Here is a 27,756-nt window from a genome sequence, read left to right as displayed (position 1 = left end):
CATGCAAACTGACAGACAAGGATCTGATTTTTTATGGCTGAAAGGAAATGTGAAGCGGTACGAGAAACTCGGAAGCTTATCAGACCGTTATGTGCGTTAAATATCTGAATTCGTGCAGACCACATTTAAAAAAAAAAAAAGAAGCCAACTTTGACCACTTGTTTTTCTAAATAATAACATGTGAAATTATAAAATGTATTGTAATCAATAACTGTTTTTTTTTGTGTGAGTTAGAGTACTCAATTACAAAATTACTCAAATGTCCATCAGTAGTTCTAATTGGCTGTGCCACAAGACATATCAGTTTTGCATTTAGTGTGGAGAGACAAAATACTTATAGTAACACGCATCCGGTTAGGACACAGTGTTTCTTTTTAATTGACTACATAGTACTTTTTACATCAGAGCACATTGAGATTTATGTGAAGTTGTGCATGGTGATGTCACAGGTTTAGGAACCCTCAGGAAAAGGTGTGCTAGTTGGTGTAATCCCAGATACACACTTATGATCTTATATCATAGCCTGAGTAGATTCTAAAAATCTTAAAAACAATCAATTTGAATCCTTTAGATTTCACTTTAACTGGCAACACTGATGTGTGAAAATGCAGAGATTTTGTGCATGGAATTGGAAATTGGAAAAGACGTTTCACTTGCACTTAAAGTCAACATGCCATTCTCAATGCATTTTACTTCTGTAATCTAACATATTTCTGATATAAACAGGATATTCAGTGAGGGAAAAAAAAAACAGAGCGAGGTTTATATGCTAGGAAGTTGGAGGGGTTTGGGTGGAAAATGAAATGGCTTGGTGACATCATTGTTGTTTCTGTCACAATGTTTTACTGACAATACGATCGTTTCACTTCATTGCATTGCTGGATGCTCACAATCACCCACTTCTTCTATTGCACTTTTTTCCTTGTGTAATGAAGAAAAAGCCATTTCCATAAAAAAAAAAAAATGTGTTCCAGTGTATATCCTTTCCAACCCAAAAATCACATGCATTTACTGTGTTACATTTCCCACACACATTTCTTGTGCTTCATTTATTAAGTAGGTCACACTTCCTTATACCTGTTAAATAGTATAAAAGAAGAGAAATCTTACCTGTGACCTGGAAGTTTGGATTTGTTGCTAGGCATCAGACACATCCTGTGTTTGGAATGTGTATGAATCACAGCTAAACAGCAGAGGTGCCTACATAGATTTAAAGAACTTGAAACATAAAATGTGTCATCTGACTTTATATTGTTAATCAAACCTGTATCTAAAACATAATCTGTTTGGTATTACCGTGTTCTCTCCATCATTGTCTCAAAGCATTCTACTACAGAGTAATTCATAACCCAAGTAATCTGTCCTCTGATAGTAATTACAGCTGTGCAAATTAAAATCATCGAGTAGATTGATTTGATTGTTTGACGAGGCTGATACACATCAGTATGCGCTGTTATCTCACCTCATCCTTGAGGTTTAATCCTTTTACTAAAGCACTTTCCCCACTGTGAATATTTAATAGTCTCTCTTCTAATTCAATGATAACACCTGTTCATTAGCAGCACACACACACACACACACACACACACACACACACACACACACACACACACACACACACACACACACACACTCTGCTTGTGCAGAGGGCATAGATTTTTACATGAGTGAAAATTCTACATTTATATCCCTCTAAGGCATTGCTGTTTCATTGCAGGCCCCAGGCATAGTGTTTGCTCTTCGGCCAGCTTCTGGAGCAATGTTCCCCCATCAGAGAGCAGCTGGACCACCCAATCAGAGGAGCAGAGCTCTGTGAGCATGGGGGCATCCTCCTGTGACCTGCCCTCTCTTAACACAGAAGAGCTGCCCAGTCAAACACCCTCCTGCCCACATTCTCCCAGTGAGTACTACCACAGACATTATAAAGCAGAGAAACCGTAATGCCATATATGTCGTCTGTAGTCCCGCTTTACAGTTAAAAGAGCCAAGCACCTATTTGATAGAGGCAATATATTTTGGAGCTTAATGATGACAAGGAGCCACTTGAACTGACTTAGTTTACCTAAAAATTGTAATCTTGTGTCTTTCCAAACACATATGATTATTTAATGCATATCTCTGTCCGTCTTTTCAATATAATTGCAGTTGATAGCGTAAAAATATACCCCAAAATATAGTAGAACAAAAAAAAAAAAATAGTCCATGCGATTAGAAGTCTTCTAAAGGCATAATCTAGGTTTTGTGAGAAACAACCCAAAATATAGTAATTTTTCAGTGAAAATCTTGACGCCCGTTGCACGTTCATGAGCACAATGAGAGAAGGTCCTTCACAGTGGCTTGCAAGTTCACATGAGAACCATGTGAACATTCATTTTTGTGTGAACTATTCTTTTAAAGGGGTCATGACATGACAAATAAAAGGTCATCGTAATATAAAAACTTTCTGTAAGTTTCAGAACTCAAAACCTCCTCACTGCAAAAAGTTTATTTGTTGAAACCAAGCTGCCAAACAACTCGTTTTCTACTTTCTCCACATTGTGATGTCACACATCAAAGTGTAATTTACCAAAACCTAGTGTTTTTGACAGAGGGTCAGAATGAGGTTGGACAATTATCATGTTTTACAAATATTTTTACTAATATAAGTGAACCTCAAGAAACATAATAAAATAATAATAAAAAAGGCATGCCCTGACTCCTTTAAAGGTACAGATACCTGGGAGGTGACAATTCACTAGGTTTTAGCACCCTATTAACAAATAATTATGCAAATCATTTTTGTTCATCATTTGATGAATTACTGCTTCTAAGATCAATAGAAAAACAAAGTTTTGTTAACAGTCTGCTTTCCGTGGGAAGTAATAACGGAATGCTAATTGCATCAGGCCAATAACGCTGAGCCTATTATAAATTTACATAGAGAGTGCCTGGTTAAACGGGATTGTGATTAGTGCCTGGTTAAACGGGATTGTGGGTGGTTAGTGAATAAGAAGTTTTTGTGCTGAAACACCACACGCTACTGTTTAATGAACCTGCCCTACAGAGTCATACCTACTAGTTCATAAATTGGTAACTCTCATCATTCAAACATCTGCCAGTGGGTGTTTGTATCCTCCCAATGCTTCAAACGGTAATTAAACTCTGTCCTCTCATGAGAAGGCAGAAGGAGGTGAGACTTGCACAGGAAATGTTTCACAGACTGAATTATCCATCAATAAATCCCTTCCGTTGCTCAGCACAACCTCCAGGGCCACATCCAGGCACGCGGGCAGAATGAAAAGACGGCAGGTTTAGGAGTAAATGATGGAGAACTCGGGATGAATAAATTCACACGGTCTGTGACAGCTGCTCCTCAGACGCTCCTCTCGGGTGAGTGATGGTGGCTCTGAAGGAACTCTGGGCTCATTTGAGGCAGAACGCTTTCTCTCTTGCAGGTAATTTGCAGCTGAGCTGTTAGCGCTCCTACGCGATCCATCTCGGGCCTCTCGTCTCAGCCCTCCAGCAATAGTTCACTCCAGACCAGGGTTTCTATGGAGACAGGAGGGGGTTCGTGAGGTGCTTAAGGCAGTTTTATTTATTAAAATGCTGCATGCTTTTTATTTCAAACTGAGGGAAGATGGAGTCACTGCAACAGAATTTTCTCATGAGGACAGTGTGAATAGCAGTGCATGATATTGAGTATTAATCACAGCACATATTACACTAAATGGTAAAATGTTAAATTAAAGCAAGCTAAATTGGAGTTTGATCACTATTTCTCAGTATAGAAATATCAACAGGCATATGGATAGTGTATTTAAAGTGGGAATAGCAGTGCATGATATTGAGTATAAATCACAGCACATATTACGTACACTAAATAGTAAAATGTTTATTTAAAGCAGGCTAAATTAGAGTTTGATCTTTATTTCTCAGTATAGAAAAATCAACAGTCAAATGGATAGTTTATTTAAAGTCTCAGGGTTGATATAGCCTAATGCGTTGAACTTGGTGTAAGCAACCAATGGCTGCCAGTACAGTTTGAGCCATTAGATTTAGCTAATGTGCCCAGGTTACTCTAAATGGACTGTCCCTGTATTAAGTGTAAGTCACTTTGGCTAAAAGCATCAGGTAATTAATAATTTGTGGAAACTAGATTTGACATTTTTAGAAGAAAATGTAAGTGCTTGCATGTTTGCATGTTGACATTGCTATCCAGTGTTCTGATTGGTTGCTAGGGTGTTGTTGGTGGAACTAAAAATGATGAGCTGATGAAAGTAATTTGTTCCATGGAAATACTGGAGCATATGTTTTGTGGTTTAGATTCAAAGAACTGACTCATAAGAGTCATTTGTTCAGGAATTAAAGGCATTAGTCCATGCACTTATTTTATCTGGTCTTGACTACTGTAACACCCTTTTTTCTGGACTACCGGCACACTCTATTTCCTGCTTGCAATATATTCAAAATTCTGCTGCAAGAGTACTATCTTGCACCAAATGATCTGCACATATTACTCCCATCCTATTTAACCTTCACTGGATACCTGTTGCATCCCGTATTGCATTCAAAATTATCCTGCTTATATTTAAGACACTCCACGGTCTAGCTCCTTCTTACCTTTCTGATTTATTTTCTCCCTATATTCTAATTCACTCACTCCGATCTTCTGGGTGTCAATGGCCGTTTTTTTTTTCTCTTGTGTCACCTAAGCTACGGAACTCAATCCCCCTAGCTCTCTGAACTACTACCTCTATCTCTGAATTCAAATCTCAGCTCAAAACCTATTTGTTCTCCCAATATTATTAGTCATAATGTGCACATGCTTCACGTACTGCTCATTGTATCTGTAAGCTTAACTGTATTCTGATTGGGCCACTGCCTGCTCTGCTTACATTTTCTCTACTGTCTACACAATGTTATGTGTTCTTTTGTACTGGATTGATATGCTATATGCAATATGCAAGTGCATTTGTTTTTGTTCCAGACTGGGCCACTGTCCATATGATTGTCTATATGATTTGTTTTTTGTTTTGTTACTGTTCTCTAGCATCCTTGAGATCTGGAAAGGTGCTATATAAATTAAACATATTATTATTATTATTATTACTGTAGTTCACCCCAAAATTAAAAATGTATCATAATTGATTCACCTTCATGTGCATGACTTGATTTTTAGAATCATTTTTCATCTCTTTAGTTCTTCACAATGCAAGTGAATGGGTACCAAAATTTTGAAGCTCCAAAAAGCACATATAACAATGGCATTTTACACCGCATGTTACGGTTCGACTTGCCTCAACTCTACTCACTTTTCTGAGCTTGCATTGCCACTGCAGCTTAGTGCTGCATCAACGTGGGTGGGATTATAGGCTGATCATCATAGTTGCACCACTTCTACTGCCATGACATCATTTTAAATATGACACAAACTGACCAAAACAATATTGCAACCGCTAGCTGTTAGCTACTAGCTCATTGTGTTGCATAAAGCAGTAGTTGCATGGTGATTTTAAACAAGTGTAAAAGTGAAATTGGCCTGGTTGTTTTAGAAGTAAGCTTCCAGTTGCTGGTTAACTAAATAAAGTGAAACTTTCAAGCAGATTATCAAAACGTATCATCCTCCATCGTGGCTGCGTCCAGGGCTCTCTCCCTCCCATTGCTTGCCGGTGTAGATAGAGTCCATTTGTTCGAACCACTTCCACTTTTCCTTGATGGTTCTGTTGTCACTTTTAAGTTTTTTACTTTTCCCTACACTGTTGGTAGGTCCGGTGGTAGCCGTGTGCAGCTAACAGCTGAGACACTTCCTGAGAGACTTTATTGTTTCGCTCATCGCTAACGAGTGGACCGTCTGCACCTCGTTTATTGACCATGGCATGGTTTTGTGCACAGCCATTTCTTTTTTCACAATTCAAAAGTCGTGTGAACAAATGATACTTCTATCGATGTTACTAACGTTAAAACTAGCGGGTAAATGTCTCCCTGACCAATCAGTGATCTGCAGGATTTTTACATCACATTTAGTATCGGCTCGGCTTGCTTGGAACCTCGACCGAGGTGGTACTAAAAAAAAGTATAAGGTACCGGATACTATCCACAGTTTAAAACCTCAAAATAGCGAGCTGAGTCAAGTTGTACCGTGCAATGGAAAAGCCCCAAAAGTAATCCATAAGACTCCAGTGGTTAAATGTATATCTTCAGAAATTATATGAAAGGTGTGGGTGAGAAAAATAAATAAAGTCCTTTTTTGTTATAAATTCTCCACCCTTCCCACTAGGTGGCGATATGCATGAAGAATGCAAATCACCCAAAACACAAGAAGAATGTGAAAGTGGAGATTTATAATAAAAAATGGATGTAAATATTGATCTGTTTCTCACCCACACTAGCATATCACATCTGAAGATATGGATTTAACATTGGAATCTTCTGGATTACTTTTTATTGCCTTTATGTGCTTTTGGAGCTTCAAAGTTTTGGTACACATTCACTTGCATTGTGAGGACCAACAGAGCCGAGATATTCTTCTAAAAATCTTCATTTGATTCATGGCATGAGGGTGATGAATGATGAATTGAAATTTTTGGGTGAACTATTCCTTTAAGTTAGACTGGACTCGCTGTATGCTTCACATTGTAGAGTTAAAGAAACCGGTTCATAAGAGAATTTCATTCAGGAATCAGACTACACTGGTCGTTCAGTATGTTTCAAACTGCTGATTCATAATTGGTATTTCAGTGCCACTGAGTAGTAGCAGGAAACACTGTCAGAGCATGGGCAGAAGAATGCACGATTGAGCTCGAACCATTAACTGTATGAAAAGTCATGATGATCATTCGGTTCTGACCACCATTTACCAGGAATTCAGAAATGGGTTTTCCCTATTGAGCTGCAGGCCTTCTCTCATCCTACCCACTGGCCTTTGCTCCTGATCCCACTATGTTGATGTGTACTCTGCTGAAACTTGGCAGCAGGGTGTCGATCTGTTTGTTTTCGCTCTGCCATGTGGCCTGTGGGTGTTAGTACATGATTGTTTGTTTATGACGAGTGTATATTTGTGTGTAATTACTGATTAAATGTGTACATAGTCCTTCTGTTCTGTAATTTTCACAGTTATATTCAGTGTTGGTACATATTGCAAATCTCCAGTAATATCATGTTATTTACAGTGAAATCCATGTATTTTAATTCCATAGGTTTTTGTTCTTTGGATGTGATTTATAGCATGCGTTACAGTTTTATATGACTGTCATTGTAAGAGGAGACCATTGTGAATGCTAAGTATTTATGCAGCTGTATGGTACAAGGCACTGGAGCAGTTGGTCTTTACGGATTTAAATTTACAGGCACAGATGTTAGATGCTGTTCTTTATCAGGAAGTGCAGAACTTTTGATTTACAATGCACATTTTCATTTTCTTCTTATTCCTTTCTCTGGTAATAAATAAGAATGCTGTTGTCCAAAGAGATGCAATGGGTGTGTTTGTATGTGTGTGAGAGAGGAAGAGAAAGAGAGAGTGTGTATGAATGTGGTTTTGTCATATCCAGTGGAGTCTACACAGAAGAGCATTATCATCAGTATGCAAATCTCTAAATAGAACAGTAGACATATACTGTAATCTCAGATTGGCAAAGGTTATAGAGCAAAATAACAGTTTGTTTAAAGGGATAGTTTACCCACCAATAAAATTCTGGTCTTTATTTACTCCCTCGTGTTGTTCCAGACCCATATAATTTCTTTCTTTCGTGGAACACGAAAGACGATGCTAGTCTCAGTCAACGTTCTCTTTCATTGCATCTTTTTTCCATATAATGGAAGTGAATGTTGACTGAGGTTGTCATTCTACCTAGCATCTCTTTGTGTTCCACAGATGAAAGAGAGTGGTACAGGTTTGGAACAACATAATTTTTTTTTTGGTAAACTATACCTTTAACCTGTTAAACATCTCCAGTACAAGATCCAGTATACTTGTCATTTGATGGCTTTACTAAAAAATCTACATTAGATCCTTTAGTCCAAAAGTTTGCACATTTGGAGAAATTATGATGGATTTTTACAAGTTAATCTTTAATAATGTATGCAATCTGAAGCACTACAGCACTCTAATACTTTCAAATCATGTGTTTTCCATTCAACCAGGAAAACAAGGCCACTATAGCTCCAGATTTGATCCAAATATGGACTGTAGAAGAACAGGTTTCTACATCAGAGATCGTATGACAGGTTTTCCTCATCCCTTCCCATAGTAGGATTGAAAACTCTGTGTAAAGAGTTATAATAACATATAACGACTGATGAAAGATGTTGTGAATAATTAGACAATTATGAAAATATAATGTTTGTCTATATTTTTTAAGCAATCACTGGCATTTTATTTGTTTGATGTCTGTATATTTGAAGAATTCTGCATCTGTCACTGAACCTGTTATTAGCCTCTGGTTGCATATTCTATACAAATTTTGATTTCTGCTTCATTATATGAATGGAATCCACATGATCTGTAAAATAAGCTATTATAACCACTTATAAAGTAAGATATTTGCAGTGTTTAATTTCTATTGTTAACATGCTGATGTCATGGAGTTAGCTCTAATGCTAACATGCTAACCTGTTACCCTCTGTAAGTGTATTTTATGATGGCATTTCTTGAAAATAATTATTGTGAGATCATGAAAAAGTTGTTTTATACTTGTTTTTAAAGAGACATTTGATGGTACAGCAAGTATGAGTGTTGGGTGTTGATATAGCTGTTACTATGGCAGACAGCTGAGAGATTTAGTCATTGGGCAGAATATAGACAATAGAATAATAATTAGAAGCACACATCAATGTGTCTCAGGTGGGAATGGCTTACAGACTGCAGACAAACTCATGAATGGAGCTGCACATAAAAACAGGATGAACTTGTTTTTTGTGTGTGTTTGAGTAGATTTGATTCCTTTTGTAAAGTTTTGTAAAAAAACATGGCTTGGTTTCATAAAAATCATCTGTTTCATGCCAAATCTGAAGATGATATCTTTAAAATCAGACTTGTGGCTTGAGCTCCATTGTTTCTCTTGGTTCCTCTTTAGAACAGTGTCATTTATAATGTCAAGAAAGAAAAAAGCTTTATGACTTTAATAAATTCTGACATCTGGGCAACAAACTTACAAGTATCTTCTGTCAAAACACAATTATGACTTCAAGAGTTGATGAACTACTGCCATTAATATTGACGATGACCAATTCAGGGCTGAGCTCAGACAATGGGGGCAGTGGGAACAGTTTAAGAGCACATCTTGCCAGGAATCTCACGCTCTTCCTCACCATATGTGACCTTTGACCCCTACAAATGTCCTTGTGAAAGCATCCGCCTCCTGTGACTCACACCTGCAGCTGTCACTCAGTTTCACATTATAGGAAAGCTCATCTAGGAAGAGATGACACTTCTCTGTGTCTTCTCACCAACATGGTCTGCAGAGTGTAAAAGGGATGGATCATGGGATGACAGCATTTTGCTTGTTTTATTGTACAATGTAGACATAATCTAATGCCCGCAATGCAAAGCTGCTTCCTCAGAACAGACAGACCACTAAGGCAAACTAAGCAGCCAAAACTGGTCATTCATAAATCAAGGCTCGACATTAACGCTTGTCCGGGCCAAAAGGGAATTTTGAACGGGCAAGTTAAAGAGAATTTTAGAAGTAGCCTGATCAAAATCTCAATAACGAATGTTAGCTCAGTAGCGTAGATTGCGGAGATTGAGCACAAGTTTATTCATTCCCGCACGTTTCTTTCAAAATGTGGGGAATTCCCTCTATTGCGTCTCTCTCGCCTTCACTCGTGGTGCAGCGTTTAGCAGCTTGTGAGTGTGAGCAGTGGGGAAGTGTGTATCCATTTTACATATATAAATGGGTATAAACCTGTTAATTTGTAAAAAAAAGTTGTACCACATCTCTATAAGCAAGCGATGTGATAACTTTTGCTCCTGGTTATAATCAACAAAGCTGTTTTCTTCAAGCACGCAACATTGGAGATATCTAATGTTGTCTCGTCACATCGTGGCGCTCCCTCATAAAACAGTAAGAAAGGCAGAAATATGCTGTAAAATTGTTTGTAATTTTAATGTTAAAAGACTGTAAAAATGCTACAGTGAAAAAACTGTTAATTGGTTAAAGGTCACCTTTTTACCTTAAAATATACAGTACATTTTTTTAAATATATTTAAAAAGACAATACATTTACAGTAAAATTAAAAAAATAAATAATAATATTTTAAAGTATGATGTATAATTAAAAAAGTATAATTAACAGTAAAATTATGGTACAGCATGTATATTATGTATAACAAGAGTTTACATGTACTTTTTACTGTAAATTATTGTTAAAATGACACTACAAAAAAAATTATAATTGGGTGTTCCAAGAATTCTCTGCATGACCCAGTTCATTTCATTATATTTTAGGGGAATAGTTATGTTCCTTATTATTTTTAATATCAGTTATCTACAATGGGGTGTTCTGTGTTATATTTGATGTAGTTTAGTTCATGTTTTTTGCATCATATTAATTTCACATGTTACCCTGATGGTGTTTAGTGTTCGTGTGTTTGACACTGAGCTGTCTCTACATGTTTATTGGTCATTGCCCAGGAAGGGCCACTATTGATTAACTTCATGTCATCATGTGCCTTTCTGTAATTACTATGGTGATTAACAAATACATTATAAAGTGAAAAGCAGATTTTTACAGTTTCAGAAGGTTAATATATCAAGTTTATTATTTAATAATATAAATGACTTTAATGCCCCATAAAATATACAGGCATCAAAATTACATCCCGTAAAGCCTGAAATGTGAAAAAAGAAAAACCTTATTTTTTACTGTGAATTTCTGGTACCCACAGCTGCCAGTTTTTTACCGTAAAGTTAACATACTTTTTTTACAGTGTAGCAAAAGTGCTTTGTGTAATAATACCATCTGTAAAGTGAAGAGAAACACTTAAAAAAGACGTATGCACCCGTCACAAGATGAGAGATCTATCTAGAGCTCCATCTAATGTATGTATCCGAGGTATTTTCTCTGCCATGTGAATAAGTCCATTTTAATAAGTATATAACAATATACATTATAATAATACACTAAACATTAATGATAAGATTATAATTAACACTATAACATTAATGAATTACACACAATGAAATCAAATTATCTTTAATATGCATATCTGTTTTGAATATACAACATAAATGATTTATCAGCAAGGTTCTGTCAGGATTGTATCTGTTAACCTTTCCAATGCATTTGTCAATATCCAAACAGCCATTTTTAATGCAACTGATGAGAACTGACTTGACTCAAAGAGATGATTTATCCAAAAATGAAAACTGGGTAACACTTTAAAAAAGGTTCCTTTTATTAATGTTACTTAACTACATCAGGTAACATGAACTAACAATAAACACCACTTTTATATAATTTATTCATCTTGGTTAATGTTAATTCCAACATACAGTACATTAATACAGTTTAATACATTAAAATAAAAAGTTGTATGTATGTTAAAATTAATTTATGAACTAACAATTAACAATTGTATATTTTTGTTTTAGTAACTAACATTAACTAAGATGGATAAAAGCTGTAAAATATTGTTCATTGTTAGTTCACATGACAATGCTTATTGTCAAGCCCTGCATAAAACATCATGGTTATGATGCCACAACCATGAGCATATCAAAACTTATTCTCTTATAAGTAAGCAATATCACACAAGTATAAATGCTGATATTCAGTACGATTGTAATATTTCTTTTACACTGCAGTTATATATAGAATAATTTGATATCAATTAACTGACATTAGACACAACGGGCTCTATTTTTTTTCAACGGGCTAGGCGCAGCCCTAAAGTCAAAGTAGAGCAAAGCGCAATTTGTTATTTTCCTGAGAAATAGGTAATTGCGCTAAGACGTTTGAGAACCATGTCTATTCTCGGTGCAAAGTCTAAATTGATTTTAATTTGTATGCCTGCAGTCCTTTTCCAAAGCTAAAGGACACTGTACAGAAATTAAACAGAGAGACATATAACAAATACATTACAACACAATGAACTATGTGAGAAAAGTAAAGCATTTTTTCAAGCATGTGAGACACTGGCGAGCAGGATGAGACCCAGTAGTCTCAGAGTGGCCGATAGAGAACATACAACACATACATCACGGTCCGGAGCAGCACAGGAGACAATACAGTCACAAAGCAGATGCATTGCAAACAGTCCATTTACACTACTAAATTCTTATGAATGGGCTGTCTTAATTTATATCGACGTTGCTTGACAAGGAATGGAATGCATAATAGGATGCAGGTGGCACAATAACCGGAGAAGAACCTTAGAATAAAATATTTTCATGGTTATGCCCACCATTTTTGCGCTGATAACTAATCACATAGCGCTGCGTTTAAGGCATAGGGCTCTTAAAATAGGGCCCAATGTGTCTGTAACATACATTTTAGATTATTTTTGCTCTGCCAGTTATAATAGTTTCAAAGGAAGCCAAAGCTGGAACAAGCATTGCATGTCTATATAGTAAACATGGACAAAATTATCGTCCAATCAAATTAGTGTATCAGAACTAAATAGTACATTTTTATTCTCTGCGTCCCGAAGAGCAACATTGTGAAATAATAATTTTCTGGTACAAAGAGGATCACATATTGAATTCGCAAGACGTGGAACAGCAAAATGTATAGGTACATTACAGAGCTTATCCTGGAGTAATCCTGAGTTAATTCTCTGTTTTTGTTTAAAAGTACTGATCTGAAATCAGGAAATAAAGGTCAGCTGCACAGTGCCATAGGAAAGGATTGAGAGTTCTCAAAGCAGATCAAGGCATGAAAACACAACCTGTCGACCATTTGTTTCAACTCTTGACTTCACTTAGCTTAGCCTGATGGCACTGTAAATTGTGTAGCTGTATAAAAACGTTTGTTTGTTTCACACCATCATGTTATTAATGAGTTTCTGAGATGTAGAAGTTTTCTCTTTTGTTCGACACATAATCAGGATGCACAGAGGACAGTGTTACTGCTCATCATGGTTACAACCCTGTTTTGACTTGTGAATCAGAAAGGGAATTCTTTAGTACATATTTTCTGACCTTGTATTCCAACAATCATATTTCAGAGTATGCCCCCTCTGTCTCTTAAGTGTTGAGGTGTGGAAAAGAGTTTCTGTAAGGACAACTACATGTCAAAGAGTTGAGACTCCCTTCTGTAAGGAGGCTGGCAGACTAACAGGCAGCTACTTGACTCGACTTAACTGTGCGGGCCACTTCACGGCCAGGGTAGGTCATGTGACCTGCTTCTTACTGCATGGTGCCATAATGAAGCCTCACAATTGGTGTACCATCTGTTTCTTGTCTTTAGCACCTGGACTGTTGAATCTACTGTATGGTAAGTCTCTTTGCCTGCCCAGCTTTTTGAGCTACAAGAAGGATTTTACAGTTTTCAAATTCAAAACACGTTCAGATTCTTTTCTTTCCATTTTGTATTTTGTTCAGCGTTTATATGAACGTTTTTAGATTGTCTTTGTCTTGTAAATGCATGTGAATTAACAGTGTTGCAGTAGGAGTTTTGATGTTCATTTAGCATGCTTCCTTCCTCTGCAAGAAATATTTGACATGACCAAACCTTTATTATGCTGATTAAGCATGTATTTGTCTGAAGTAGATTTTTCAAATCAAGATCTGAGAAAAAGACAGAGTGAGAACATTTGTCAGATTCCTGCTTAGCATGGTTTATGTTGCCCCTGGATAAGTGCTCTATCTGAGTTTTGCTTCAGAGCTGGACATTTGAAGAAATACTTTAAGTTGCTTAGTGCTTAGCAACAGGCTTTTGCTTTGTGATTCGCTCAGTAGAACAGACATTAGTAACAGGTTTGTTAAAAGAAAAAATGTGGTTGATATCAATTTGTGAATTCTTATGTCGATTTGTTTACTTTTTTATGTTTCCCTTCTGTACATTTAACTTGAACTTGGTTGAGCGTTGACATTTCTTCTTATGGTAAAGATTTGCATCTTACCCTTTGACTGATTTGTATGAACATAATCAAACTTGCTTTGGATGTGCTCAGAAGCTATTCATAAGTATTCACGTTCAGGACAGTGTCCAAATTTTATACGTCCATACGTTTATGTCCAAATTCTGAAAGTACAGAACATCAAATGATGTCCTTTCAATCGCTGTTGAAGCCATTTGTTGAAAAGTTATGAGATTTGTGTTAAACGTTCTAGAGGTCATGCTTTATTTTTTCAATTATAATTTGTATGTTTATATGTATTATAATTCTTGTATATTTTACAATTGTATTTATTTTATTTAATTTGGCTAGTAATTTTCCACCAGTTGAGTGATTTTAAAGTCAATGCAAAAGGGGCCGGTGGAACAAGTTGTTTGGATTTAATTAAAGTAAAATTGTCTTTATTTTTCTTTCTCCCCCCTTTTTTGCCCAAATTTGGAATTCACAATGCTCTTTAAGTCCTCGTGGTGTCATAGTGACTCGCCTCAATCCGGGTGGCTGAGGATGAATCTGAGACCATGTCTGAGACCGTCAATCCGCACCATCAATCCGCACATTTTATCTGAGCATGTTACCACGGAGACGTAACGCGTTTGGAGGCTTCATGCTATTCGCCACGGCATCCACGCACAACTCGCCACGAGCCCCACTGAGAGCGAACCACATTATAGCGACCACAAGGAGGTTACACCAAACCCACTTGCACTTAGACTTAGCACATGGTTGTACGAGAATATCAAAACTTCATGGCCATACCCATAGACTTTGCACTTTTGATTCAAGGCACTGCCTTGCGCATAATGCTAGCACTATTAAAATAGGGCCCCTTGAGTTTGTGGCTATATATGTGTATGCAAATGCCTTGCGAACACTTTACAGAGTGTATTGTAGCCTTTTATAATTTTCACCATGAGGCATAGATTTACAGTGTGCCAAACCCTGTTTGAACTAATATGAGAAAGATTAACAAAGTCACAAGTTACTGTACAAACACGTTATCATACAAAGTACATAAATAGTATTTGTTTTATGAGAACAGCAAGGGGTGACCTGATCAATTCAAGGGCAGATTAGACTGTTTCTGTCTTGGTTGTTTACATTTGTCAGTGTGGTCTGTAATTTCATTTCAAGCCCTAAAAATGGGTTAACATGGGTAGTTGACACGAAAGACTGTTTTAAGACATGTTTTAAGTTGGCATGTTTAAAACTATTTTAAACAGCATTTTGCTAATTCCTTTATAATAATTAAAGGAATGTTCTGGGTTGAATACAAGTTAAGATAAATCTACAGCATTTGTGGCATAATGTTGATTACCAAAAAAAATATATTTTGACTCGTTATTCCTCTTCTTTTTTTTTTCTGTTCTCCCCTTTTTTCTCTCCAATGCGGAATGCCCAATTTCCAATGCAGAACGCCCAATTCCCAATGTGCTCTAAGTCCTCATTGTGGCATAGTGACTCGCCTCAATCTGGATGGAGGAGGACGAATCTAAGTTGCCTCTGCATCTGAGACCGGCAACCCGAGCATCTTATCACGTGGCTTGTTGAGCGCGTTACTGTGGAGACATAGCGCGTGTGGAGGCTTCATGCTATTCGCCACGGCATCCACGCACAACTCACCACGTGCCCCACTGAGAGCGAACCACATTATAGCGACCACAAGGAGGTTACCCCATGTGACACTACCCTCCCTAGCAACCGGGATCATTTGGTTGCTTAGGAGACCTGGCTGGAGTCACTCAGCACGCCCAGGACTCGAACTTCTGACTCAAGGGGTTGTAGTCGGCATCTTTACTCGCTGAGCTATCCAGGCCCCCTCGTTCCTCCTTTTCTTTAAAAAAAGCAAAAATCGAGGTTACAGTGAGGTCCTTACAATGGAAGTGAAATTGGTAAAGGTGATTTTATCACACTAAAATCATGTTTACAAACATATCCTTAATCTTGTCATTATACTTTTGAAAAAGTGAGTATATTAGCATTAAAATTGGCCCCATTCATTTCCATTGTAAGTGCCTTACTGGAACATTGATTTTTGCTTTTTTTAAAGAAAAGGAGAAACAAGTTGAAATAAATGTTTTGGGTAATCAACATTATGCCACAAATGCTTTTGATTGCATTTAACGTGTACTGCACTTGGAACATTCCTTTAAGCATGCAATTTATAAGCACATAGTACTTGAGAGTCTACATGGAATATTTGTAATTTAAAATATTAATTTGTCATGCCACATGACAATTTTAAATGAACTATTGAAGGCAAAAGGGGAATTTAACATGGTAAAAACTAAAAAGTAGCAAAAATATACTGTACACATTCCCCTGAAACTAAAATCATGATTTTGAATCAAATAAAAAAAAATCTGTGGTCGTGTTGTGTGTCAACTACCAATGAAAGTGTGTAAAAGTCTAGTGTTCATATGTATGCTCTCATGGCATATCGCAGTCATGCCAGTTTTCAGCATGTGAGGCCGACAATTCGCTGAGCACTTTGTTAAACTGGCAGTGAAAATAGGTCTGAGGTGGGGAATGCTGGTGCCTAGCAACTGGTAAAGGCTGTCTCTCTAATTTGGTTGAAGAGTTGGAACAGGCAAGAGTTTCGGCTTGGTTTCAAACTACCTTGAGTGCAAAAGCATTCATTAAGGAATTAAAAACATATTTGGTGATATTCTTATTTTTGCTTATTTTGTCTGAATAGTAGTGAAGTGTAATTTTTTATGTGCTGAAGAAGGTCTTCCTTTGGAATGACAAAGTGTATGTTGTCTTGGAAAATATGTCGCCACTGTCTTTTTTGACCCAGTGACTAAAAGGAAAATGATTAGTAAGCTTTTCTTTTGTTCCTGAAACTAGATCCTTTCTGTCCAAGTGCAAATAATGCATAACTTTCAGACTGAAAAATGTACATCAGTGTGGTCACACCTCTTCTCTTTAGTGCCTATATTGTAATTAATGCATTGACGTCTTATTTTAGGACATGTAAAGATTGTGTATACAGTATGTATTCTTATGAAATGTGGTTGATTGGAATATGCCTCCTTCCTGTTAGTCTTTCAGCCATTTCTTAATTTGTTCATCTCCATAGTCGTACCATTGTGACTCCAATTAAATTTGTTCCAGAAATAAATAAACTCACAAGACACTGGAAAGTCCATGGCTGTTTACAGTAGTATTACATCTGTCTCTAAAAAGATCAACATTCTGCCTTGCTGGTAAATTCACAGGGGAAATGCTTCTTTTGTGAAGGTGACATTTTGGAAGAATTTTGTGAATTCACCTGAAAGTATTGAAACAACCCTATCTTTATTTTTTCTTTGATAGATTCCTCTGTATGCCAAGAGGATGAAGGAATAACCATGGATTCTTTCAAATGGACAACCAACAACCATCAAACTAATGGCCAAACATATGCTACCTGCAACCGCTTTGCTAGCTGGGTTACATTTGATGATGATGAAGACAATGTTTTCCAGCCTCCAGAGAGGCTGCCTAAAATAAAACTAGACAACCTGAACAATTCTTCACTTCAGGATGCCAACAGCAACCTGATTTCCTCTTCCTTTTGCAACCAGATGACCGAGAGACACATCCTGGACTTGACCCCAGATGGCACCAATTCTGTTTTTGCCTTTGAAAGCACTATGAACAACAGTGCCCCTTACAACAAGAAGAACCCATTCCTGGCTGATGAATTCTCCAACCTTCAACTATCCCCTATTAACCCTTTCAGTGCCTTCTTTAATAAAACAGAGCTGAAAACGTCTCAAAACTTTGTCCTGTGCCAGGAGAAACCTGATTTCTCAACCCTCAGTTCACCAATCTTTGGGTATCAAGATGCTGATATCAAAAGGGAATTCTCAGCACAAAAAGTCTCAGCGAGTGGAAATGAAGCTGTCCCATCTGGCCCTCCTGAAGATGGTCTGGATCAGCTCAGGAAAATACAAATCTCTGACCCTGACCTTGATGATAGTCCCACCCTACCAGATGATACTCTGGATGCAGAAGATTCTGATGAATCCATCTATGAACCAGACCACATGATTCCTCAGGAAGGGTGGCCCATGCTCCTACGCATCCCAGAGAAGAAGAACATCATGTCCTCACGTCACTGGGGACCAGTTTTTGTCAGGTTGACGAAAAGTGGCCAGCTGCAGCTCTTCTATGAGAAAGGGCTTGACAAGCCATTTAAAGAGTTCCAGCTGAACTCCCAGCATGAGGTATCTGATTCCAAGCTCCAGAACTATGATGAGAACGGCCGTGTACATACTGTTAGTGTAGACCATGTGGTTTATAAGGAGAAGAGGAAGCTCCAGCCCAAGGTCACGGTAGTTCATTTGCCTGTCAAAGAGCAATTGGTAAAGCTTGGGACCACAAACTACCAGGACTTCTTGAGCTTTCGTCACACCCTGCAGGAGACCCTTGTGGGTCTCTCTGTAGATAAAGAAGGCCTCAGCTGGCCAACAACTTACACGGAGGAGGAGATCTACATGGAGGTGAGAGATAACTTCTATGGAATTCTCTCCAAGGGGGACAGTCGTATTTTGGAGCAGTTGGTTTTGACCCGAGTAAACATGCTAGCCTTCTTGAATGGCTCTCCACTGTGCAGTATTGGCCTCAATGATGTCCAAGTCAAAGGTAAAGAAGTGGTTTCTCGGCATGACATAATTCCCAACACAACGTCACGTTGGATTCACCTACACAACTGTCGACTGCATGATTGTGCAGATCACTCAGAGTTTGCAGAGTCTGGAGCCATTACTTTTAGTCCACCAGTTGGCCGTCACTTTGAACTGCTGTGTTTTCGCACAGCGTTTGCAGAAAAAACCCTTCCCTTCACTCTGAGAACAGTCGCTAACATCAAGGGCGCAGAAGTGGAGGTGCAGTCCTGGCTGTTGATGTCAACAGGTTTCACATCCAATCGAGATCCTTTGACGTTGATACCATGTGAGAATGTTGCAATCCGTTACCCCATACCTGAAATTTGGGCGAAGAACTTTAGGCGGGAGAGTGTGACAGGTGAGAAGTCCCTCAAGGCTCGCTTCAATAAAGGAGCCAGCTTTGGTTCAGCCAGCACATCAGGATCAGAACCTGCCATGAGGGTCACGCTAGGCAATGCGAAATATGAACAGGCCTTTAAGTCTGTCGTGTGGAGGATCAGTCGCCTGCCAGACAAGAACTCAGGTGGGATACTATTGCATTAGTATGAATTTGAGGTATTTGTTTCAGATGGTGCTCTCCAAAGGCACGTCAGCAAACAAGAACATGCTAAATAATTCATAAGTAAAGAGCATTTCTGATTCACTAGATTTTTGATAGGCTTAAAAATGCGGGGGCCACTCCTTTAACACCTTTAACATTTAAAAGTATTGTAAGATTCTCAAACCCTGTACTGTAATTCCAGTGCATGTTTTGGACTTCCAATGTGAAACTGTAGACTATTTCAACTTGGTCTCATAGAATCATGTTACTATACCTAAACTTTTGCTAAATTATTTTTACCTGGCTTGTTCGTTTTGCAGAAGTTTCTTAAACATTAGAGGCGCTAAAACAATGATTTTTAAGCACTTTTACACAAACACTTTTTGCTCTGTTCCTCACACAATGCTATCTTATGATATCAAAACACTATTACTATACTGCATGACATTTTAACATTTGCATTACATAACTAACAACATTTACAAGCTTGTACAAAATCGATCAAGTTGTATGCTCGCACTTCAACGCAAAGGACTGTGTTCGGGAGAGTCGACAAGTGAGCCAAAAGTGTTATAGAAGCACCACAAAATGATGTGGTTGCTTCAGCAATTGCGTTTTTTTAATCATACATTTGCTTTTTATGACACTATTGGTTAGGTTTAAGGTTTATGGTAGGGAGTTAGGTAGATTTTGTTGATTTACCCTTAAAAGCCTCATCTGTTTGGGAGAACATTTAACTCCCTTTTAGCACTGCACAGTTGACATTTCTATTCGGAACTGCCGCAATACATAATGTCTTTTTGCTAAAATTTCACAACAGTCATGTAGCCATTTTCTTGATCAGCCTGCTGTCTTTAGAGCTGTATAAAATCAAACATGTTTTTGTCAAGGTTCTGCAATAATATCAGCATTTAAAAACTGTGCTCCACTTTTAAAGCTTTCTCTCGTTTGCCACTATTAGTATGGCTAGTACAGTAGAGTTGTTTTTAAGGTGAGTACAAAAGGATGTATTTTGGTATTGTCGAAATATTCCTCACATTTAAAAAATCTCCAAATCGCAGTGCAGAAAATAAGCCCTGCCTCTTAATGCTGTACTGAATCTCAAAGTGCAGTGGTGTAAAAGTAATCTTTTATTCTGTTTGTTGATTTTCTGGTGTCATAGTATTTGCTTTCACATGGCCTCTGCTGGTATTTTTCTGTCAATGGCCAGTGCTTTAGGCTTTTCAATAGTCCATCAGCAGGGATCCCCTCCCCTTGCATGAGTCTGATTGGTTAAACAAAGCTCTGGCTGTCATTATCAGTTAATTCACAGGCTCATTGTTTGAAATCTCCTGAGCTTTACGGCTCAGGAAAATAAGCGTTTCCTTGTTCTCTTTCTCTCTTAGTAAAAATGTGTTGTTACTTCTACCTATTTTGATTTCACTCATTTAACACATTTTGTTTGATTTTCTTATGTGTTTTCAGTATAATTTGCTTAATGCCATTTATAGTATGTTGCATTATTTCTTCAGTAATGTTCACTATGCTGAAGTAATGGTTAAAGCTGTGTTGTGTAATTTCTGCAACACTAGTAGCAGCCTCAAACAGAACTGCATAATAATGTCTGGTGCCTAAAAAGGTTTCCAAATATTCCCCTAAAGAAATGTTTAGTTTCCCAAACATTTCCCTTAATGCATTAAACTGGGAAAGGTGAATGTATTTTACAGACACCAGCTTTAAAGGGATTTGAAGCCAGTTTTTTGCCACTTATATATTATACATATCTACAGAGTTCAGTTTAGATCTGGTGTTTCAGTTGGAGGGAAAGCCTTATTTTAAAAAGCATCTTATTATTTGCATTAATATTATTGAATACCTTTCATTAATAAGGGTTGGTCTTTTCTCTAGGGCTGGGGCACCCTCATACCTTCTTCTGTCGTTTGGAGCTAGGCTCAGACTGGGACGTGCCCCCTAAGTTTCACTGCCAGGTGGAAGTGGAGTTTGATATGCCTTCTGCCTCTGCATCGAAAGCCACTGTTCGATCTCTGTCTGTGGGGGACAAAACTGACTTGAAAAAATGGATCACTTACAAATCGCATTACTCCTATCAGGTATGCTGGGCATGTGTGTATATGCATGATAACACAGTACTCAGGGTTTTTATATCACCGCTCTTCGCCCTATTGAAAATACAATGAACAAACCCTCAAAATTACACTTTTGAAATCAGGGATGTGCAAAATTATAACCTATATATATATATATATATATATATATATATATATATATATATATATATTAGATTTATAAATATATAAATTATATATATTTTAAAGATTGACTAGTCATTGGGTTGTCTGAATGACTTATGGACTAACTGATCTTAAAGAAGCCCTGTTTAATTAGGCCGGTCTCGGATTTACCCTATACCGTTCTTTGGAGGGGGAGGATTTACACGAGACATACTTGCATTCAAAAACAGCTAGACGAGCACACTAGAACTCAAGAGCATCCAGAGTTCTTGAGATGGTTTTTTACAAGTTGGACAAATTTATCTTGACATGCTACATCAGTGCATGACACAACACATTGGCCAAAAATATACATCTGCATTTGTATGGCTAGTAGCGGCTGTGCTTTAAAGGTGATGAATATTAAAACAACTTTTCAGAGAGTTTATTGTGCAAACTGTCACAGTATGCTAATTAAAGCACTGCCACTACATATATTTAATTAAAAAGCAAAATAATAAACTATACAGCCCTATATAGTGTGAGTAAGTCACTCGCACATGTGACCAAATTTCACCAATATGACTATAAATGTCTGTTATTAACCACTGGCTAGTAAATGTTCTGATTTCACTCACCAGTGATTAAGTTTTGTAGTGGCAAAGATGCTGTTTAGGACTAAGATCCTTTCACTCTCTGTGTTGTGTTGCAAGAGCACACACTTTAAAGGAAATGTACCCTATTTGGTTGCCGTGGGTCTGGAGTTGTCACAGATGTCACCATTTACATTGCATTTAACAAGGTAAACTCTGAGTTTGGTTGAATTCTTTTCTACTGACTTTCTCAACATTTTACAACATACAAACTATAGACCAGTGAAGTGTGGTCGAGAGCTTGCAGATTTGAATTTGAGAACTTGTACAACAAATATTTTTTCAATATGCATACAAATGGCAATACACATTATAAGAATAAATGTTTGGTTTGACTTGTTCCTTTTAAAGGCCCTTATATACTTCCTGAGAAGTTCTTCTGCGTACTTCGCTCAGGGGCAAAAATAAGTTCTATACAGCCGAGCAACAGTATACTGTTTGCAAACACTCAGACAACCACCACGGGAGGTGTATAGAGGAGCATTTAAATATGAGGACGCTACATGTAAAACTTAAAGTAATGTGACATTAGAATGCATTATAAATGATTTAAAATTATATATATGCAATAGAAAATGTTTGTATTGTTTAGATTCTGAATTCATGATGCTAATTCACTAACAAGCTATACATGGCCATAATCTGCGCAGATTTCACTCTTAAGTAATTTATAATGACACTGATACAGTTGCAAAGATTGGTGTCATTGGCAAAAAACAGACAATAATTATGATAAGAGAGACATATCTTTATTTGGGCAGATGGAAGCATTGCTTTTGCTGCAGCTGGCACATAAGTAAATGGGTTTTTGAGTAGATTTGATTCCTTTTGTAGACTAATTAAACAACAACAAAAAAATCACATGACATGGTCTTGCACGCTGATGTGTTTATGTTGAATACTGACTGAAAACATAAACATTTAGTAGGTGGAGCTTCAGGTCACACCTACCAATGATGTGGACCAATGACAGCAAGAAGATGTTTAGCAGCCATTTAGAAGTTTTCCTAAAAGTTTGCCCAGACAACTGTTCCGAACTACTGCAACAAGTGCAAAAATACCTTCTTTTTGGCCAGATATTGTTCTAAATTATGTCAAACCCATTTGTTCTTCCATTTTTTATGAAGTACATCTGGAGCTTAAAGTCTAATGATGACAAAATTGAAAAGAAACACAGCACAGATGTAAGTTGCGAGGTGGAGCCGCCGTGGATCAGAATTGTTGGTCCAGCACATCCCACAGATGCTCAATCAGATTGAGTTTTGGGGAATTTGGAGGCCAAGGCAACACCTTGAACTCTTTATCATGTGCCTCAAATCATTCTGGAACAATGTGTGCAGTGTGGCAGGGTGCAATATCTTGCTGAAAGAGGCCACTGGCATCAGGGAATACCATTGCCATGAAGGGGTATACCTGGTCTGCAAAGATATTTAGGTAGGTCACACTTGTCAAATTGACATACACATGAATGGCCGGGCCCAGGGTTTCCCAGCAGAACATTGCCCAGAGCATCACACTCCCTCCAACGGCTTGTTGTCTTCCCACATTGCATCCTGTTACCATCACTTCCCCTGGTGTACGGCGCACACATACACAGCCGCCAATGTGATGTGAAAGAAAAGGTGACTCATCGGACCAGGTGACCTTCTTCCACTGCTCCAAGGTCTAGTTCTGACGCTCACTTGTCCATTTCGACGGTGGACAGGGGTTATCATGGGCACTCTGACCGGTCTGCCGCTACAAAGCCCCATACACAGCAGGGTGCGATGCACTGTGTGTTGTGACGTATTCCTCCCATAACCATTATTAAAATTTTCTGTGACTTGCCACAGAAGACCTTCTGTTGGTTTGGACCAGACGAGATAGCCTTTCTCTGCCCTTGCACATCGATGAGCCTTGGGCATCCAACACTCTGTCACTGGTTTGTGGATTGTCCCTCCTTGGACCACTGTTGATAGGTTCTCACCACTGCTGACCGGGAGTACCCTACAAGCCTTTCCTTTTCAGAGATGCTCTGACCCAGTCATCTGGCTATAACTATTTGGCCCTTGTCATAGTCACTCAGGTCTTTACTCCTGCCCATTTCTCCTGTATTCAACACTGAGAAGTGATTGTTTGCTTACCATCTAATCTACCGAAACCTTGACATGTTGCCTTTTTTAGGAGATGATCAATGTTATTTGCTTCACATGTGAGTGGTTATAATGTTTTGGCTCGTCAGTGTATATCAATACTATGTATAGATATGTGAAGACCCCCCCCCCCCAGTTTGCTTAATATCTTTTTTCAATTTTGTTGATTCTTTCTTCATTGTGTCTGTAGAGGGTTGCTACATTGTATACAATCAAATATTTTGTTTCAAATTAATATAATTGATTGTATAATAATTTGCTGAATATAATTGAAAACAAAAACCCTCATTAATCGACTTAATGACTCATCAACCATCGTGACCCGTTCCTGTTTTGAAACAAATGTAATTTAAATTGTTATTGCAGGGTGATTTGTATGCCCTTGGCTGGGTCCGAGACTGATAAATGTCATGTACCCTGTGACAAAGCCAATGACAGACAAGTTGTCACCCTCAAGCAACCTTATATGTCAGCTGCCAGAGCTGTTTTCCCTACTGCATTCCAAACATGTCATTAAGGTGGCTGGCGCTGTTTTCTACAAACATCTGTTCCCATTACTGTTCAGTAGCCACAGGGAGTGATTCATCACGGAGCAGAGGTGTACAACAAACAGCAGGGTGGCAGGAACAAGATGTAAAACTCTGCCTGTAACCTCTGTATAGAAATGACAGAAAATCTTGCTGAAGAAGCATCTTGCTGTATATGATAAATGCAGCATAGCTGTGGGGTAGGAGAGTGGCGGCAGGTGTCTCAAGCACAGTGAGGTCAGTCATTGCAGCATGGACAGATTGTATTGGGATGAGCCTGTGGAAACAGGTGATGCCTGAGATTAGATTGTTCTATTTTCACTGGCTTTGTAGTAGACCAAACTCATTTTGTTGGAAAGGACTGCCCTCTAGTGGCAAATAGTTGCTACTATAATGACTACTCACTTGTACTTGCTTCTCCTGTCCTGTAGGTGGCAGTAGAGCTGAAAAATGAAAGCAGAATGGAGAGCCCTCAAGATGAGCAGCCAGGAGAGTGCCATCAACAGTGAGGAAGAGCCTTTTTACTCCCAGGAAAAGAGAAAGTTATACAGGTTGGACTTTGTTGAACGGTAGAAAGTTCAGCTCTGAACTTTAGTAGATATTTAGTTTACATCTCGTGCACATTTGGAATTTTTTTTGCCAAGATTTGGTGTATTATTGAAATGAAATTAAAGAGTATGTCCAGTAGGAATGATATGCACAAAAGAAAAACGTACTGCATGAATGTTCTTGAGCTCTACATATGTTAAGAATGTAATTTACTATTACAGCAATTTTTTAGGTTCTTATAAGAACTTTTATTTTAAGAACATGGAAATATTGCACAGCCCAGTCTTACTCACCTAGCGAAAAAACTCTGTGATCACTGGGGGATAAAATCCTTAAATCTTCGCCAAAAACATCGCAGTTGTCACGTTTTGTCTTAAATGCAGAAATCACAGAATTGTACATTTTTTTCTGTATATTTTGGCATAATATAGAAAGAGTAATTTGTGTAGATTTTCTGGGTTCATTTTCTTGCTATTTAATTTTGTACAGGGGATAATGAGGGACTCATTAACTAACACATTTCAGAGCCTGTTTTTTTTTTTTTTTTTTACAAATAAATGTAATTTAGTCACTAATTACAACTTAAACCAAGAATGTCAGTATTACAGCTAAAGGTACCAGTAATGCAAATTGTTTACCTTAGATTTGTGTTTGATATGAGTTTTGTATTTAATTTTATTTGCAGCCATTGTTTTTAAAAATAGAGCAGCACAAATATAGCATTTGCATTCAGTTCAGATTTAAATGCTTGCAAAAAGAGGCCCATTTGTTAGTAGCTGCTCAGTTAAACTCTTAAAGAAGGATTTTGCTCTAAACGTAGGTGGAGGTTTCAGTTAGAGAAATAAATCATGAAATAATATAGCCTGTATATTGCACATCTTGATGTGTGTAAAACACTGAATATGAATATGTAAAGGGATGTTTCCCCCAAAATAAACATTTAATCTACTCACCCACGTGTTGTTCCACAACCTTACCAATTTTATTTCTTCAGTGGAACACAAAATGAGATGTTACTTTAGGCTATATATAAGACCGACAGCCTTAGTCACCATTCACTTTCATTGTAGACTTCAGAATCAGAGTACCCGCGGTATGTGCATACCAACCCTTATAATGGAATCTAGATAAACATTTTAATGCAAACAGGGATATAACTGATAAACACCCCACTTTGTAATCTAACGGACCCCCCCCCCACACACACACTCATTTGCTCTCAGCGCCCCCTGGCATCCTTTGAACGCCCACTGGGGGTGGTACTGACCCCCACTGAGAACCCTTGATATAGAGCTTAACCATTGTGTTAAACTAGCAAAACTGCTGTATTTATGTCTCTATGATTTTGTGAGCTTTGAACAAAATTTTTGTACAATTCAGTTTTATGATATAGAAGTTTTGTCTACTTCATGTGATAGATTATTTAAAAGAAAAATCATAGTTCAAATAACACATCCCAAACAATAATTGTCTATTGTATTTTTAGAATTTTAATTTCATGTTTTGTTTGCTTTAGTAATTATTCATGCACAATCCTAATCCTAATCATGATCAGTTTTGGAAAAAAAGGTTTGTCTTCAAAGCATCAACAGAAATATGTAATATTGATCTCACTAATGTTACCTTGAAAGCACAGAATGTTTAAAAAAAATGGTTGAATTTCTGCTTGTTGTGAATCATGTTAAAAATGATTGACACGTTGAGTATATCAGCAAGATTCTTAATATGTAATGACGCTCACAGTTATAATGCTTTACATTTGGCATAGAAATAAATAGTTAGTGCCCTCAATTTCTTAGTGTTTAGTATGTTCTAATGAGTTTGTTCCAGGACTGACATATTTTTTATGTTGTTGTTGTTTTATGTTGTTTTTTTTTTTTGTCATTTTAAACAAAAATGTAAGTTTTACTAATTGGTTTAATATTGTGATAATAACACTGCAATATTTCATTCCCAAAATGTGTGGGCGTTAGATATGTTTACTAAATATGCTTTTGTTTAGTTATTGTCTTCTTCATAATCCGCTGTAATTCCAAAAACCTCCTTCCATCTTTCTCATTTAAAGAACTGGACGGCATGCATACAATAAAGTATGTTTGATAAAAATCATGGTATTTAGAAAACTCTGGCTTTTCTTTTGAGTCTTTTCCCCCATATCTTTTGATTTAGTGGATGATATACAGTTTTCTTAATTTGCTAAGCAGTTCTCTACATTTATAGAGACAAATTCTGACAGTATTTGGCATGTAATAACATGTTTTTACAGATATGGTTATTACAAAGTGAGATGAGCAAATATGTTACACTTGTAAACTAGGTATACACAGAAAAGTACAACAAATATAGGTTGATCACCTTCCCGTTAGTGCTTTCTGTAAGCTCTCTTTAATTCTATGTAAGATCGTATTGCCTTGATTATTTGGTCAAACTTTTTATTTGTTTATTATAATAATT

General features: G+C 37.5%; 1 protein-coding gene across 3 annotated transcripts in view; it reads left to right on the top strand.

Annotated features, from left to right (window-relative positions):
* The window catches only part of LOC127656548 (stonin-2-like), a 57,919-nt gene extending 30,389 nt beyond the window's left edge, over positions 1-27,530 (top strand). For 2 of the 3 annotated variants that reach the window (XM_052144925.1, XM_052144926.1), the window contains 4 exons: positions 1,718-1,900; positions 17,354-19,213; positions 21,119-21,321; positions 25,185-27,530. In XM_052144925.1, the coding sequence (XP_052000885.1) occupies positions 1,718-1,900; positions 17,354-19,213; positions 21,119-21,321; positions 25,185-25,262 (2,324 nt within the window). In that variant the 3' untranslated portion in view covers positions 25,263-27,530. Of the gene's footprint in view, positions 1-1,717; positions 1,901-3,434; positions 3,556-17,353; positions 19,214-21,118; positions 21,322-25,184 lie in introns of those variants that run through there. The other variant, XM_052144927.1, reaches the window with a different exon arrangement.
* Positions 27,531-27,756: the final 226 nt, after the last annotated feature.

The sequence above is a fragment of the Xyrauchen texanus genome, chromosome 16 (genome assembly GCF_025860055.1).
Source record: "Xyrauchen texanus isolate HMW12.3.18 chromosome 16, RBS_HiC_50CHRs, whole genome shotgun sequence".
NCBI classification, from domain to species: domain Eukaryota; kingdom Metazoa; phylum Chordata; class Actinopteri; order Cypriniformes; family Catostomidae; genus Xyrauchen; species Xyrauchen texanus.
This window is presented reverse-complemented; position numbering and strand designations above follow the sequence as displayed.